The 15,057-nt window shown below is 41.8% G+C and overlaps 1 protein-coding gene across 2 annotated transcripts; it reads right to left on the reverse strand.

The window, feature by feature from the left end:
• Window positions 1–234: 234 nt before the first annotated feature.
• rcor1 (REST corepressor 1) lies at window positions 235–14,772 on the reverse strand. 2 transcript variants are annotated; one of them, XM_031579898.2, is made up of 13 exons: window positions 13,964–14,772; window positions 13,805–13,864; window positions 13,259–13,339; window positions 12,915–12,967; window positions 11,848–12,009; window positions 8,519–8,637; window positions 8,220–8,298; window positions 7,345–7,395; window positions 6,690–6,893; window positions 5,058–5,135; window positions 4,798–4,855; window positions 3,018–3,262; window positions 235–2,563 (listed from the first exon to the last, which is right to left on the reverse strand). In XM_031579898.2, exons 1-13 carry the CDS (start codon window positions 14,118–14,120, stop codon window positions 2,522–2,524), a joined length of 1,389 nt encoding a protein of 462 aa, XP_031435758.1. In that variant the 5' UTR covers window positions 14,121–14,772; the 3' UTR covers window positions 235–2,521. The 2 variants fall into 2 exon arrangements, with proteins under 2 accessions (XP_031435758.1, XP_012688505.1); XM_012833051.3 differs by having other exon boundaries at window positions 8,483–8,637.
• Window positions 14,773–15,057: the final 285 nt, after the last annotated feature.

Here is a 15,057-nt window from a genome sequence, read left to right on the forward strand (position 1 = left end):
CCAATGCATTATTTCCCCAAACATCGACAGATAGGGCCCTACTTACTGGAAGGAACAGGAACAGATAGCTGACAACATTTACGGTGCAAGAAGGCCTAGTTTGCATACAGTGACTAAGTCATTTTTACCGAATTGAAGGGTCAACTGGGGTTTTTTGAATATGGCAGCATAGTCACGTTCACAAAGAACTGAAAAGGGAGCAGGGAGGAGTTAAATGAATGCTCAAAACTCCGGTTTCCCTGTAAATCCTTACATTTATTGCATGGCTATTAAAATTGAATGAAATACAATGACTACAATGTTTCTCTCCCTCACAAAAATTCAGATTCAACATTCACATAATATTCTCACGAATACCATTCAAAAAGCAAAGCAGTACCAGTCCAGCAAAATAAAGGGAACTTATGTCGGGGATTTAAGTCTACATGATGCAGACAGCAAAACAATAACTTAAGAAGTACAAACCATGATAATAAAAAAAATTAAACCGACCAAACAGTATACAGTGTGTAGCCAATAACATTATCTGCCATCACTGTTTAAAGGCCATATTTAAAGAGGGCCACCTCTCAGAGCATCACCTTTTTAAAATAAACGGCCATGACGTCTTGCTGCTGTCTCCAGAGAGTGGTTTCAAAGCCGCGTAGCCTTAGACTACGGAACTCTGACAAACTGACTCATGGAACGATGACACACCATGTGCTTCGCTCACCACGCAGGTGACTGTGTCAACCAATTACGACAGTGTGACCGAGGAAGGAATTTTAAACCATCTGTATCTAAAGTAACGGTCCATGATACAAAAACTGAAAAACCGCACTTCACAGCAGGAAGGAAATGTTTCAATACTTTGGTTTTAACGTAGCAAGTATAGAGGATCTGCTTTGAGTGACTTTTGGTAAGGGAATGGTGACGAGTACATGCATGTATGTATCCTATATGTTTGATTAATGTAGGCGTATGTGTTTTGGTGAATGCGTCTAGATAGCAGCACACATTAGGCCTTTGACCTATGGGCGACTTGGTGATGAGGGAATGCCAATGAAGGCTGGGGGCTCAGCTCACACTTAAGATTTCTGCCCTGTGCTTCCCTTAAACAATGTCATATGTTCCCACGAAACTGACTGGTAATATATGATACATAGGTCAATAACAACTTCAATATCTGAGAATTAAAACACCAAGGTGGGGATACAGAACACAATAATAAAAAATAACCACAGCATCACAGTTTCATAACAGCCCGTGTAAACTGCTCAGAGAGTCGTTGGGATATCAGTCTTCGGCGTGCTTAGATTAAAAGGTCTCGTACAATGTTGGTGTATCTCGAGAGCTTTCATGTGTGTCCAGTTTACTCTGTCAGTAGAGGAATGCAGTCACTGGGGTACGTTTCCCCACACACTCCTTTCGACTAGTGTCTCAGGTCTGAGACTTTACATGGGCATGATCTCTTCTGCTGTCCAACATAAAAGTCCAATAACAGGGGGTGTCATTTTAGAGGCGCATCATAAAAAGTAAATAGCATGGTTAAAAAGTAATGGTTCTTTATTTTTTGTAAGCATTTATATTAAGTTGGAGGGCATATTGTCCTCAACAATGCCCACATGTCCAATTATTTAACCAAGCTTTCTTTTTTTTTTTTTTTTTTTCTTCAAATAAAGAATTAAATATTGAATAAATTTAGAGTGTATATATAAATTACAGGCACTGTGGACTGCCTGAGAAATGTGTAACTATTGTTTTCAAAACCATCAACCATCAAATCTTACAGATGCAGTTAAATATACTCAGGATCCCAGAACAGCTATCTTGAGGAACTTTGGAGAAATGAGAGATGTTGGATGATGCCTGCAAACCACACGTTACAGTTTTATGTGATGATGCCATACTCTAGGTTTGCCTTTTTGAGTGACAGGTGAGATGACATGAGATGAGTCGTACGTGAAACTCGCACACGTGAGCTACTGGGTGACCGGGCGGACAAGTAGAGAAGCAGCAGAGTACGCCTCCATCACCCGCTTAGTCAGGGCTGGGGTCATGTGGGACGGGTGACGAGAGGCGGCGGCAGCGTGGAGTGCAAACAAAGAGAGCGAGGCAGCATAGAGGGCAGGATCGTGGTTGGGGGGTAAAACCGTGGATGGTACTGGTGGTGTGGGCATGGTGTGGGCACTCGGGAGGTGAGGTGCACAGACAGTCTGGCGTGCGGGCGGGCTTGGCCAGGCACTTTGCATCTGTTTGGGCTTTTACCCATGCAGAGGCGGCCGCTGTAGGTCCTTTGCCAACATGGGTTCGGGCAGAGGAGGGCAGAGGAGGGTAGAGTGGGAGTAGGGGGTAGGTGGATAGGTGGGTGAGGAAGTCAGGGGAAGGTCCAATTTTGATAACACAGTACAGGTCTGCCGAGAGATGCGTCTCTCTCTCTCTTTTTTTCCTCTCTCTCTCTCTCTCTCTCTCACTGTTTCTCTCGTTCTCCCCTTCCGAACTACAACTCTGCAGGAATGAATGGGTTGAGTCCCTCAAGGGTTCAAGACGCCTGGGGGGCCTGTGTGTCTGCAGCTGCTGGCTCCTGCATGACAAGCAAACACACAAACACACACACACAAGGTTAGTTACACAACTCTTCTTGAAATCAAAAACACATTTTGACACAACATCTAACTTCCATAAAACGTAAGATCGTCTCTGTGAATAAATAGATTAAAAACTCCCTTCTATAGATCAGACATGTTAGAATCTTTGTTTTCCAAGAAACGGCGGTGCATAAGCTTATCAGAATAGATTGCTATAGTGTGGCCCAAACACATCATCCTATAGAACACTACAAATAACCCACTGTTGTGAATCCTGGTGAACAGTTGAAAGTGAACTGTTTGGAGCAAATCTGGATAATTATGTATACCATGTTTTCCAAACCCAGTATAAGAAAACCTCTAAAGAAAACTGACAACAATCATATTTGAGAGAGAGAAAGAAAAAAAAAAAAAAGAGGGAGAGAGAGAGAGAGAGAGAGAGGTGCAAACCTCTTTCTGCTCCTCAGGTGGGACTGGGGTGGTGGCTCCGTCCTCTGGCGTGACCACCATCTTCTCCTCCTCGCTGTTCTTCGCCCCCTCCCCCTCCACGCCGTGCTCGGCCTCCCATTCCTGCAGCACCTCGTCCAGATTGAAGCGCCGCCGGTAATTCACAAAGAAGTTCTTCACCTGGACCACCGACTTGTTGCCGATTACATCCGAGATGGCCTGGAAGTCGCGGCCGTACTTACGAATGGCTGCGGAGAGGAAATGCCATTGACATTTATTCATCGGGCAGACATCTTTATCCAAAGCGACTTACAACTGAGGAGCAAATCAAGCTTCAGTTAAGTTAGGGGGCATGCATTTATAAATCCACTGGAAAATTGGTAAGAGCGTTATTAATGAAAATGACATTTTGTGGAAGAAATGTGACAAAGATGCGACAGTCAATTAGTAAGTCTTTCTTTATATATATATATATATATTAGGGCTGTCAGCGTTAACGCGTTAATCTATGCGATTAATGCGGCCGCGATTAACGCGATAAAATATTTTAACGCAATTTAAAAAAGAAAAATAATAAATGATAATTAAAAAAAAAAAAAAAAAAATGTAATGCCTTTTTTTGGATAGGACATGAAGTTATGACAGGAAGCGAGGCGGAGAATAGGTGGGGAGAGGATTGGGAAATTACATCAGGCCAGACTTGAACCTGTCCCCCCTCGGGCAATGTAGCCCGTAAGTAGGGGGCTTGGCCTACCATTTTATGGGAGCGATGAGGGACATGTGGGGCTTGAATAGCCCCCCTTGTTCAAAGTGGGGAATGACAGAAAAAGTTTGAGAACCACTGCGGTAGTTGAAGATGGAGAGAGCTGAGGGATTGTTGGGCGGAAAGTCTCTGTTTAAGAGCCAAAATGACGGAACAATCGACAAAACTAAAGTTGTATGTAGCATTTGTCAAGCTGAATTTAGCTATCACAGAAGCAGCTCGTCTTGAAGTTATCACCTTAATGCAAAGCACCCGACAGAAAGCAGTCCCAGGTTAGATGATCGCCAACCCACACTCCATGACTTCTCTAGGAAAATAACTAGACCAGTCCGTGAAAAGGTTGCCATTTGGGTTGCAGGTGACTGTCGGCCCATCAACATAGTTGAGGACAGTGGGCTGATTGAGGTGATTCGAATTGCTTCAGGGGAAATTCTTACGATTTACCGTCGAGGGGCACCATTGTGTTAAACAACAGTGTCTAAAATACACGCTGTATGAAGTGATTACTCGTTAATTTATAAGATTTAGTCTTAAGAAGAAAAAAAAACGTTTAAATCGCGATTAATTCATTTCAAAATGTGCGATTAATTAGTTATTTTTTTTTTATCTATTGACAGCCCTAATATATATATATATATATATATATTATATTAGTAAGTCTTTCTTTTTTATATATATATATAAGAAAGACTTACCAATTGACTGTCGCATCTTTGTCACATTTACATATATATTGAATTAGCAAGTCTTTCTTAGTGCACTGATAGGACATCCTGTCCTGTATGTGGCCGATTAACCAGATAGGTATCTCACACCATCACCACAACATGTCTGATATACCTGTATGAGGTTACATCACATGCTGTTCTTGTTTAGTTTGTGAGCATGACTATCTGTGACACACTAGCATGTATACGTTTGTGTGTGTATGTTTGTGTGTAGGTTCCATGTGGTGTTTGTAATGTTGTAAACACATTGGTGATAGTTGTGTGACTGCTTAGTTTGTCATAGTTTGTCTACCTTGAACAGCCAGAAGCTGCTCTTCTGTTGTCCAGCGGGTGTTGAACTTCTGGGTGACCTGAGACACACACAAATCACAAAAGCCAACGTGTGTTTAGAATTTTATGAGCACAACCAAATATTGTTACCAACATGAAGTGTTTCAAGAGAGTGGAGGACACACAGCCTCAGAGTAGGAGAGGGTCAAGGGTCAAGGGTCAAGGCGTTAGTCCACAGGGCATTACTGAGATATTCAGTTTGGAACACAAAACTGCCATTACCTCAGATGGTCTGAAGTCATCCACTCCAGAATCGAGTTTGTCTCTCAGAGAACTGTTGTTCTGCTTGATACTCTGGATCTAAAAGGGTAGAGAGGTGGAGAGGAGGTGAAGGTGTTAAAGCTGAGCAGCCAACCCATCTCATTGAAGTTATGTATCTGCCAATGACTTCATATAGAAAAACAACTGTATCCAGAGCTCTTCACTGCCAAGCATATAACATGTCTCAAAGAAGATGCAAAACTGAGACACAAGTACAGAGAATACATTGCATGCATAGGGAGTGTCACACAGGGACTTTCTGGACACCAAGTTTTAGTTTCACGATGGCAAGTAACTTCTTGTAATTTAAACTTTCAGAATGTCACCAACTATCAATGGATGAAAAGGCCTTAGCCTTGAACAATTCAATCCCATTTGAACAACTCTTCCAGCATAAGGACTATCCATCACAAATGTTTCCAAAGCTAGGCTAATAAGGTAGACAGTGAACCTTGGACCAAGGTTATTAGACCTTGCTTTGCCTAAGTGATGATGACGCTTTCAGCTGCTGAAAAAGAGTGAATAAGCCAAAAGCTCAATTTCATAGGGCAAAGAGCTATGAGCTACGTGTGTGATGTAAAGATCATCAAAAACATCAAGGTCATCTTCACAGCATTTTCTCACAAAATAACAAACTACTCACATTTTAAGGCAAAAACAGTCCACACTCCAACAGAAGAATGAGGGAAAAGTATTGATCGCACAACGATAATTCTTTAAATGAACTCAATAATTTGATCATTTTCAGGAAACAGCGAAGACGTCCTTGAAACACAGGTAATATTTCATATCCAGAGTGAAGTGTATGATCCCAAATGACGAATAAACCAAGCAAAGATTCAAATAATATTAGGGAACTTTGGAAACCATTACAGAATATCCCATCTGTAGAGATAAAAATAGCTTCTCACTTCAGACCTGTCTTAAAGAGACTCTACTGAGAGATGTTAAATGGTAAATTGGAGAACGATGCGTTGATCAGATCACAAAAAAAGGTACTATTCCGTCTCACTTTTTTTTGTGTATTTAGGCCCCGATGAATGACTGGCTACTGGATTATTTTCTTCACTGTCTGTATGGTATTGAGCCATTTGGTAACATGTTTTGTTGAGCTTTGTTGAGTTAAATGATCGGTCAATTTAGTAACCGAGTGGTCAATGTGGTCAACCTTTTTGATCAGACACACCCAAAAGGGCCTTTGTCCACCAAACGCATGTTTGTGCTGGCAGCACTAATTTTCAATGCATTCCTATGCAGCTCAGCACCCCTGGCAGAAAAACACCCTCAGTGTATAAAATTTGTATCCGCTCTTCTCGCTTAGGTTTGTGCGCATGTTATGAAATCGAATGAAATGTGCCCTAGTTATCAAAATAGCTTTACAAGATACCCTTCTTTGTTGCGCATAAGAACCCACGGTGCACATCTACCAAAGTAGAGCCCAAGTTGACTTTGGGACAGGCCAAACTCCGGGATCAACGATCAAGACCAACCAGTTCTTCTGGTAAAGATATTACACAACTGAAGCTGTAAGCCCCGACAAAAAAAGCACCGGAAAAGTACCGTTTGAAGTCGAGCAAAAAAAAATAGCCAGACCTGTCGTTTGATGGCCACAAGCTCCATGTCAAGCTGCCGGAGGACCCCTGTGGCGGCGGGCGAGCTGCTGGACATCGCGGTCACATCGCGCTGGCTCAGGTGCATGCCCTTGGGCGGCTTCTTCTTGGCGCGGTGCAGGTTCTTCCCCGTGGGGCCCGGCGTCTCCTTCTTCAAGTGAGTGGGCTTCTCCCCAGAGCCTGCAGGCTGCACAGGGTGCATGCAAGGTGGAGAATCGGCACATATTCAATCACTGTTAGCCAGCACAGAGAAGGGAACAAGAGTACTGAGAAGCTTATGTGGAGGTCAGTGGTGGAATGTTGGGCTATTCTTCAAAATGCATCCTTAAATTCTACGCCTAAAAAGGTGAGGGAGCGTTCCAATAGGGACTTCCCCCACTACGCTTTTGTCTCATAACTGGGATCTGGATTTCTATTGACAGATTTACTCTTGGCGACGGTCTGGCACACACCCATGAGGAAACGCAATTATGCATTTTGAAAAACATTCAGAGGGGCAACAGGTGCGTTAGCGAGTGAGTGAAAAGGCATGCATGTTGGAGTGGAATGTAGAGGAGCATGACAACAAGAGATCAAAGATTGATGGTTGGTGTACAGGAGTGACGGACTGCGTGGTGGCGTAAGGATGTAAACATTACCTTTTGGGGGACTGACGACTTTGATTCTGATTTTTCCAGTCCTGGCCCCAACTGCAACCAAAACAAATATGGTTAGTGGACATTTTGTGTGTGTGTGTGTGTGTGTGTGTGTGTGTGTGTGTGTGTGTGTGTGTGTCGGGGAAGAGGGATTTAAGACAATCTACCAAACCTTAAACCTAAATCTCTGAGTTCACTGCATCACCCAAGTTTATTGCAAAGAGGCAGGGAACTCCCCTTGCATCTTCCTTGACAGAACACAAGTACAGGAACTCAGAGGTCTTCAGAGGTTCTTCAAGTTCCTCATCTCACTATGGGTTTACTACTAGTAGTCGTCCTGCAGGCAGCTTACAAAAGGGACTCACCCATGGGGACGGAATTCCCCCACAAATGCCATTAAGAAGCCAACATACCTGAGTAAGTGGCTAAACCTGCTTTCTAGAATGCCCTGCAGATGAGCATACAGCATTACATATGTGACGCAACACTAACTTACATCTCAACCGGACATATACAGTTCACAGTTAACATGGCCTCACCGGTGACCGCAAGTAGTTCGACTTTTGAGAGAGGTAAGCCAAAAAGTGCACTGAATAAGATGGATAGAGTCCAAAAGTTTCATTCTATTCTCCTGACAAAGCTCATTTCTTTTTTTGTTTCGAACTATATATATTTTAAAAGTAGAAGCTTCAAGGTTGCTGGGGGTGTTATTTTTATGTCTCTAAGACAAAAACTAGCTGAGCTTTAAAGGCATATTGACAACAAGACCAAAATATTCCTCCAAAGGAATATCGACTTGGAAGTGTTAATCGTCTAAGAGTGAGCCATCCAAGCAGGGCTCGTTCACAGACATGCTGGCAGGGAGGTGCTCTCTTTACCTCCTTCTTTTCCTCCTTGCTGGGTTCATACTCTGTGTCTCCTGGGGAGGTGCAGCTGTTCTCCTCCATCTCATCATCACTGCAGACAGATTCACATTCTCCATCAGCCACGGTCACTCGCAGTGAGTCAGGTTAAACCAGACCAGATATTTACGTTGGAAATACTGACTATCAGACTATTTTTTTTAACACACAGTAAAATAGTGACTAGATATTTACATGGCAACACTGACTGTAAACACTTGGGTGAAAGAATATCAAACCGGCACATGATACTGATCCTGGAGTTGGAAACGGACCTCTCTTCTCTGTCCCGCTTCTGCTTGCGCGCGTGCCGGTCCATCACGCTGGTTTTGCTGCGCGTTTTCTTCCAGGAGTAGTAGAAGCGGACAAGGCTGGCGATTGATTTGTCTGGCAGCTATGCAGAAGAACAGGACGTTTCATTTAACCAGTGTAAAAGACCTAGTAAAGGAGTGCACATACAACCCAAGTTGGGACCGACCAGATTCTACACACAGGTAAGGGTACATCAAGAAAAGGAAGAATATCTCTGCACTAAATGTTTGCTCCTCAAATAATACTTCAAGGGTCTTTGTTTGTCCGCGGACTCGGTCATAAACAGCCTATTTCGCCCTGGCAGGTTGTCTGAATAAACTCCGGCGATAAATTCCACCAAGGCGGGATTTTGGATATAGGCATGACAACAGATTCTTCTGACAGGGAACATTTGCACTCGCCAATCACAAACCATCACTGCCCAAATCTGATACAACCATCTGGCAAAAACGATCACATTCCCTTTATTGGAAGAGTGGCTCACTATGCAAGGGCTCTACAGTGATCCCATTCCCACTTGCATTTTGGTGCACTGGTGCAATTGACTTCTAACAACACAAGTATTGGCCTACGAAATAAACTAGGCTACAATGTCGAAAAGCACTGGTGCGACTACAACATAAGAAAACTACCGGTACATCTCCCAAACACTGCTTTATTTCTTTGGATTGTGGCATGACGTGGCTCCCTTCTCTCAAATTCAAGGACGCACGAAAAAATGTAACAAGTGAAGTCAGAATGGGACTGCTGTGAGTGAAAGAAAGGTGTACAGTTTAACCCTAACTGGCTGAGGGGTTTCAATTGGCTTGAATACGAGAAATCTAGCAGCAGGGAAGAACTGGGGCGAAAGTAATATTCCCGTTTTCTCCGAGTACAACAATGATGGACATACATCCTTAGGTCAATACATTGGGCAAATGTCTAAGGAGGGGCAAAAGTAGCATGTGACACTATTGCCTCCACCAATGCAGTGCCCCCAGATAGGCTATTCAAAATAAATGCATAATTATGTAATGTAATATAATTGAAGCATCTTTGAGAACTGTGAATAGCGCTTTATAAATGTGATATATTATTATTATTATTATTATTATTATTAATAATTACCTATATTTATACTGTGTTTCGTGGAAGTGAAATGAAAGAGCAGTTTGGCAACTCATGAAGCTGTTCTGCAATTGACCAATCAAATGTAACCTCGCCCACTAATCTGACGTATGCATTATATGAAAATATAATATATAAAATATGATCAAAACATAAAACGAAATATAAAAAATAAACATAAAATTAAACTAATAATAAAGCGGGCCCTAATATTCTTTAAAATCATGTTTCTTCTTTGTCACATTTGCACGATTGTTAATATTTTAAATTGGTGCAGTGGTATTATAGTGATGCATTATGTTTAAGTCTTTAAAAACAGAACTGACTGTGCGCCGAATTTTTTTGTTTGTACAAGTACTCGTCCAAAAACAATTAAGCACCCTGTATGCCTACATAGCAAGGAAGCAGGATCAAACCTGTGTTATGAGTTAATGCAATTAATATATCTCCGATATCCTTCAGCACATATCCTTCCCAGTCTGGGAAGAGATAGTTTAATTTGCCCGACTTGCGTTACATGCTCAGCCAACAGTAAACGAATGTCATCCATCCATGATGTAAATAGACAATAATGACATTTCTTGTTATTTCTATTCACATATTGTAGTGTAATTAGACTAAGGCAGAAGTAGAAATGTTGTGCACCAGAAAATGTTCTGCTTTTCTTGGCCGCTACGGAATACCAAGAGATTGCTACAGGTTGGTCCAGGTGTTCAAATTCATCAACATAACGATAGCTTGCAACTTCCCATGTTATGCATCGTGCAGGCTACTGGTCACTGCTGCCCTTGCGTTTCCATAGATATAGAGTGGGAGCAGCTGATAATTTCCATAGATATACAGTGGGAACAGCTGGCCTTCTCCTGGTGAGGTGATTCCGAAAAAAAAGGTGAAGAGTTTAGACAAATGGTACAATTCCACGATGAGTGAACGAGGACAGGTTTCAGAGCTTAGAGAGTAAATTGTGAAGGCTATCAATACCATTGATTAGACGTTCTTGCCCAGTAAACTGAAATTGTGGCGCTTGCAGTTTGGGCTTTTGTCATGCATAAGGTGGACTTTGACTGTATGAAGTTGCTATTTCAGAGGTGGAAACATTTGAGAATCAGGAATTAGGCAGTTAGGAAATGGCTTGGGGTGCCACGTTGTCTAAGCACTGTCGCATTGTATGGAAAAGGAATTTTGGAGTTACCATTGACCAGCATGATAGAGGAGTTTAAATGTGCCAAAACAAGCCTGGAGATGACGGTCACAACCTAAGCATCCAGCAGTCAAGAACACTGCTCCAACGGTGAACAGGGAAGAAGTGGAATCCAGGAGTATATTCTGTCTGGTTGTAAAATTAGCTTGACCCAGGGTCGCTACGCATGCAGACATAATCAGGTTTTAAAATCATTGGCGTGTTGTTCTGAGAAAACACGTTCAGGTTAACTCTTTGCCAGTTAATGACAGGTACAGTAGAATTTCTTTTGTGCCTCGGAGGCAGAAAAGTGGACACCAGACACGTACGAACAGTACTGGCAAATGGGGCATAGTGCAGGATTGGAGATTGCTGGCTGATCTCGGAAGACTACTTTGAGTTCTACAGTTGTTGTGACTGCTATGAGAACAAATATGGTGTTGTATTCTGGGTGTGAGCGCATTGTTTACTTTATTGAGTTAACGATTGTCTTTCAAAGTGTGATTGAGGAAGCCTTTGAAAGGAAGAAGGGAAAGTATGTGGGACTGGTTGCGGAAGCGAAGGAATGAAGGTTGGCATGCTAGAGGTTTTGTAGCTTAACACTGGATGCAATCTAGCTACCTTTGTCATGAGAGGATTTCAGATTCTATGGACCATTTAACATCCTTATTAAACTCGTTAACAAACTTGCAAGAAATGTTGCAATGGCAGCTGTTGAGGAGAACACAGGGGAGAAGTGTGATACTCAAGGCTATGGTGTACACACACAAACCATCATGTGAAAGGCTATAAAACGTGTAAATGTAGCAACATATTGTCTAATAAACAATATAATAACAATACATCACATTTATAATATGCATATACATAAACAAAATATTGTATTTAAATACTGACATTATACATGGTAGAATATGATATGGGCAAAGAACATGTGAAAATGTATATTTCTGAAGAAAGGATAATTGGTCGTTAGATTTGAACATAACTACTAATTCCACTCACCATTTGCTGGATGCGGTGGAACGTTTTGCCATGGAAACTGAAACCCTGCTCGAACAGGACCTTGTCTTCTACAGTCCACTCGTCGGGGAAAGGCGTAAAGTTGGGCAGGTCTGCCAGTGACTTTTCAATGTTGTGCTTGTGCCAGAAGAGCATCCCCAGAGCCTAAGGAGAACAGCCAGCCACAGACTTCACACTTGGCACATCGCGCGACCCAAATGTCAGAACATACAAAGCTGTGCAGCCGAAACATTTAGATCGATCAAAAATATCAGGGTCATTTTATGAGCCAAAATTAAATTCTCAATTCCGTCACTAGGATGCAAAACTGATGGTGACTTGATTTGAGGTTTATGGCAAGAACTTAAGTCAGCTTTAACGCCAACACGGTGGAAGTACACATACTACATGTACTAAGTCTCTTTAGTGAACAGCACGCACTATATGAAAGTGAAAGTATATCCTAAGGGAAAACGCCCGTGTAAGACACACCAGCATCAACTTTATAAGAGTTGCCCTTATTCAGCCATGTGTCCGTTATCTGCACAGATGGGATGGCTTCAGTAAGTGCCAAAACATTTGCCAGCATGCTCTCCATTTACAACCAAAGTAATTATGGAACTACAACAGAACATCCCGTTAATTAACTCTGATAAAGGCAGTCCTTACGAGGACAGAGGGGCTTTCAGATCCAAACCTGATTAAGGATACCTCACAATCATCTGTTTTTTTATTTTTTATTATTATATCCATCTTAACATGAATATACCAAATTGTATTTAAAGGAATTACAACTACTCAAACGCATACTGCTGTAAACAACATATAACATGCTTACAATGCATGCAGGACTACAGAGCTGGCACTGAACCTTCAGTCAGTGATGTGTCAGTCCTGGGTCACCAGAGTACAGAACTGGCAAATTAACACACTTCACTGAACAATGACTACATTCAGTTTAGTTATGTTTTCTGCACAGAAAACCCTGACATAGCTGCCCCTAGAGGACCATGTCCACACACACACACACACACACACACACACACGATTTGCTTTATATATATTGTTACCTGTTCCATATTGTACCCATGCTTCTCTTTGGCAATTGCAATGTATTCATCCACTGTGGACAAATGAATATATACTGATCAATAACTCAGACAACCGTGTTACATCAACACATGTCTATCCATCCATCCATCCATAAACAGACAGATAAGTCAGATAGATACATGCAATCATTTTTTAGCACTCGATTTATGTTAATTTTTCTGAACATAGATCAAATGAAATAGCTGTGAATGAGGCAGAATATGAATTCAAGTTGATTTTTTCCTTGTTTACCCATGAATTACTCTGACCACAAAAAGGACATGCCTAGAAGGGGTGGAGGTGGGAATATAATGTAACTCACGTTTTGCTTCTGCCAGATTGTGATTAGGAAACCAAACCAGCATGCCGAGATTCTCTCTCTCTTGACTGGCCTTGGCCACCTCTGAGGAGAGACCACAGACGTATGAAGAAAACAGGAACTAAAACAGTTAGCCTCGGGTTTGTCGAATCATCATCTGATAAATAAAATATGAAGTTGCACAACATGGCCTGTGTGGTTCAATTCAGAACCGTAATGTTCGACACACAATGTGACAACATTTAGATATCTATAGTACGGAAAATGTTTCATTACCATACTGAAAGTAAACTAGCGGTTGAGTATGATTGATTGTTGAGACTTCATTCATAAATGAGGCGTCAACGGTTAAACTTATTTACTATTGTCTAGTTATTCATTAGTGCTGCTTTGAGTAGTAAAATTTCACTGATTTAAAACTTCAGCGTGAACACGGGACTGCTTAGCGAAATCCGGATGCTCAGCAGGCTGCATGCAACAACGGTTTGAGGCTATCATAACTTATGACCTGCTTTGACACGATGGTTAAGTGAGTTAAATCCCACTTACCTGGATCGTAATCTGGAACGTTCGCTTGATACTGTGGACCAACTCGCATCCCCCCTGCACCTGATTATAAAAATAAGAATAAATTGCACTGATAACTATTCTCATCTAACTATATGAACTTGCTGAGTATGATCGAGGCTACCATAGCTAATGACCTACCATGTTCATCATCACTTGAAGATCCCGAACTTCCTTCTTCCCATGAATTGTTACTGTTTCCATTTGCAGCAAAACTTTTAGTAGGATTGCTTACGGAATTCCTACCCCTTCTTTTACCAGACATCTCGGTACTACCTTTATCTAGCATGGCAGGCATTTTCACAACTAAACGTCAGCAAGCAATGAAACTCAACAGATTTGGGCTCACTGGCTAACAACAGCTAATTGGCAGACGACAAATAGCAGCAGCTGCACTTTACAGGCTAAGCTAGCTGACTAACGTTAGACGGACAGGTCACAAATAGTAGCTAGTTACATAAATGCATCAAAATAACCTGGAAACATCAAGTTAGTTGGCTAATATCAGCATCTCAATGGACATCACACCCTAGGTATTTGGACACCTGCCCAACTAGCTCGCTAATGCAAATCTGATAACGTTATGGCTAACACAGAGGACTTCACCAAACAGATAGCTAACATTAGCTAGCTAGGTGGCTAATACTAGCTAGCCACCTCAGCCAGCTAAGGTTAACGTTAGTTGGATGGAAGTTAGCTCGCGAAATAGAAGTAACCCGAGCTATTAAGTAATTCAGCTTAAACCCCCCAATTCCATGTGGATTAAAAAATAATCTAATTAAATGATATCCTGCGAGTTGCAAACCGGTCGAATCAGACGATGATCTTGATAGTGGGCTTGGCGAGAATCTTTGGTAAGAATCGACTTGCTAGCTATCGTTACAATGTAACTTGGAACTTCAGTTGAGTTCTGTGTAAGGCCTGTGCAAGCAAATGAATGGCCAGACCAATCGGTTTTGCCCATGCACATAATCCGTGGAGGAGTTATCACAGCTATTGGGGGTTCCAGAAACGACAATTTGAAAGCCCTTTAAAACAAAGAGAAACATCACTTATATGGAAGCAGTAACTGTTACATATAGTTAGAAACTGGCTTTATAATTTTTTTTAAACTGTTTCCCCAGTAGCTTTCACTCTCAAAGTTTATCCACAATCAGCAAAAATATTCACCAATAGCTATTTTTATGGTTAAATGTGTAGACAACAAATAGAAACAAATTCTCCTGCACCAATAT

The sequence above is a fragment of the Clupea harengus genome, chromosome 14, assembly GCF_900700415.2.
Source record: "Clupea harengus chromosome 14, Ch_v2.0.2, whole genome shotgun sequence".
NCBI lineage: Eukaryota > Metazoa > Chordata > Actinopteri > Clupeiformes > Clupeidae > Clupea > Clupea harengus.

Bases quoted from the DNA above. Each gene is read 5' to 3' on its own strand.
- rcor1 (XM_012833051.3), bottom strand. From the start codon at position 14,120: ATGCCTGCCATGCTAGATAAAGGTAGTACCGAGATGTCTGGTAAAAGA. The intron at 13,865-13,963 runs GTAGGTCATTAG...TTTTATAATCAG, and splicing joins TTCAAGTGATGATGAACATG to GTGCAGGGGGGATGCGAGTT. The intron at 13,340-13,804 runs GTAAGTGGGATT...GTCTCTCCTCAG, and splicing joins CGTTCCAGATTACGATCCAG to AGGTGGCCAAGGCCAGTCAA.